We start from the raw sequence: 2,104 nt of genomic DNA on the forward strand, positions 1-2,104 counted from the left end.
ATGGGCAGGGTTAGAGGCAGAGGCAGAGCAACATTGCACAGACTGTCAAACTACAGTGGGAAGCCTGGGGAGGGTTGGGGGGGGGGATTAAGAGATCAACCGAAGGACTTATATGCATGCATATAAGAATATCAAATGGACACAAGACACTAGGCGGTAGGGCAGGGGGAATGTCAAGGGGGGGGGGGGGGAGACATATGTAATACTCTTTGTAATACTTCAAGCAATAAAAATTATTTGAAAAAAAGAAAAAAAGAAAGCCATACACAAAGTGCTTCTAGGTGCTGGTTTCTTGACCTGAATGGTGGCAACATAGATGCTTACGTTATAACTATTTACTTAACTATATGTTTATCATATTTCACAATGAAAAAAAGCTATTTTAAAATATGTAAATTAAATATTCTTACCTGGATTCTTAAAATCAAGTCCTGCATTCTTGTGGTTCGGGCTTTTTCAACATAAGCTATCAGATCCATCATCTCTTCTGTTGTCTCAGGGATTTTTAATGCATGTTCTTTAATTGCTTCAAATTCACTGCAAATACTGAAATAATACTCTCCTTTACTATAGTTATGGTAATGCATGCTGTATTATACTCAATGAATGAGTCGTTATGATTACTATAAAATAGGAACTATGATATCCTAAAAATAATTGGTTAATTCATTACGATATCTTAAAATATTTAAGCATAACTTAGCTAGTATAACTCAGCATACACCTATAAAATCAAGGTAACATTTTCATATAACATAAAGTATATTTTGGATCAGGTCCTAAATCTAAATCCTGCCTCAGCTGTTACTAGCATTGTGAACTAAGGCAAATCTCTGAAGTTTAGTTTTATATCTATAAAATAAAGTTAATAACATTCATCTTACTAGATCATTGTAATATAACAATGAATGTAAAAGGGCCTAGTACATAGTATACTCTCATCTAAATATACAAAAACCTAAGCTACCAGCCGACCGGCCAACAGGCCAACTGGCTGGTAGCTATTATGGGAACTGACCACCAGGAGGCACACGCTCAACACAGGAGCAGAAACCACAGGCATGGAAATATGGAACAGACTGATGAATCTCAGAGGGAAGAGGGGAGAGGGGAGGGCGGGAAGAGATTAACCAAATATCATATACGCAATACTAGAGGCCCAGTGCGTGCACTGGTGGGGTCCCACAGCCTGGCCTGTGCCCTCTTGCAATCCAGGACCCCTCGGGGGATGTCAGAGAGCCAGTTTCCACCCAATCCCCGCAGGCCAGGCTGAGAGACTCCACCAGTGCATGAATCTGTGCACCGGGACTCTAGTTTACTAATAACTGTATTGTTAGTATAATTATTAGTTTTATTATTATTAGTGCCTCTTGTGAAACATGGTAGTATAGCAGGTAAAAAGATCAAACCCCTGTATACATTTTTAAAAATCTATAATTCTCTTAGAATATCCTATATATGAAAGAATAGATATTTTATTATCATTATTCATCTAAAGAACTTCATAGAACTTTTCCCCTGTATTGCATAGAACTTTGCAATATCTGTATTGTCATGCAATTACCAGAAATATCAGAAAAACCTCATGCAAAAACCAAGTATAAAAGAGATGATTAAAAAATTTAGTTCCTGAGGAAAACCAAGATGGCGGCATAGGTTAACGCCGAGATTGCTGCCTCGAACAACCAATCAAAAATACAACTAAAAGACGGAACGGACATCATCCAGAACCACAGGAGGGCTGGCTGAGTGGAAATTCTACAACTAGGAGGAAAGAGAGTATCATACCCAGACTCAGAGGAGGCGCAGTGCTGAAGTGAAATACTAAGGTGCAGAGTGCCCGCAGAGCGGGCTGGCGGTGGAGGGCACGGTTGTTGTTTTCAATCGGGAGGGAGTTTCAGACTTTGAGCTCCAGATCCGGGCGAGTCTCTAGGGACCCAGACTCAAACAGGAGAAGCAGGACTGTCTGGCTTTGGTCAGAACTCAAAGGCAGGTTTCTCTCCGAGGTTTGCAGCGGTTGCTGGGACTCTGTGAGTCAGAGCCCCTAGGGACGGAACTGAGAGCAGCCATAAATGCTCACTCTGCCCTCCCTGTAGATCCCAAG

At 40.9% G+C, this 2,104-nt stretch overlaps 1 protein-coding gene across 1 annotated transcript in view; it reads right to left on the reverse strand.

Moving 5' to 3' along the window:
• DNAH12 (dynein, axonemal, heavy chain 12) overlaps window positions 1-2,104 on the reverse strand; it is a 250,257-nt gene that overhangs the window by 186,315 nt on the left and 61,838 nt on the right. The window contains 1 exon segment of the mRNA XM_015571050.1: window positions 411-546. Coding sequence (XP_015426536.1) covers window positions 411-546 — 136 coding nt within the window.

The sequence above is a fragment of the Myotis davidii genome, unplaced genomic scaffold (assembly GCF_000327345.1).
Source record: "Myotis davidii unplaced genomic scaffold, ASM32734v1 scaffold111, whole genome shotgun sequence".
NCBI lineage: Eukaryota > Metazoa > Chordata > Mammalia > Chiroptera > Vespertilionidae > Myotis > Myotis davidii.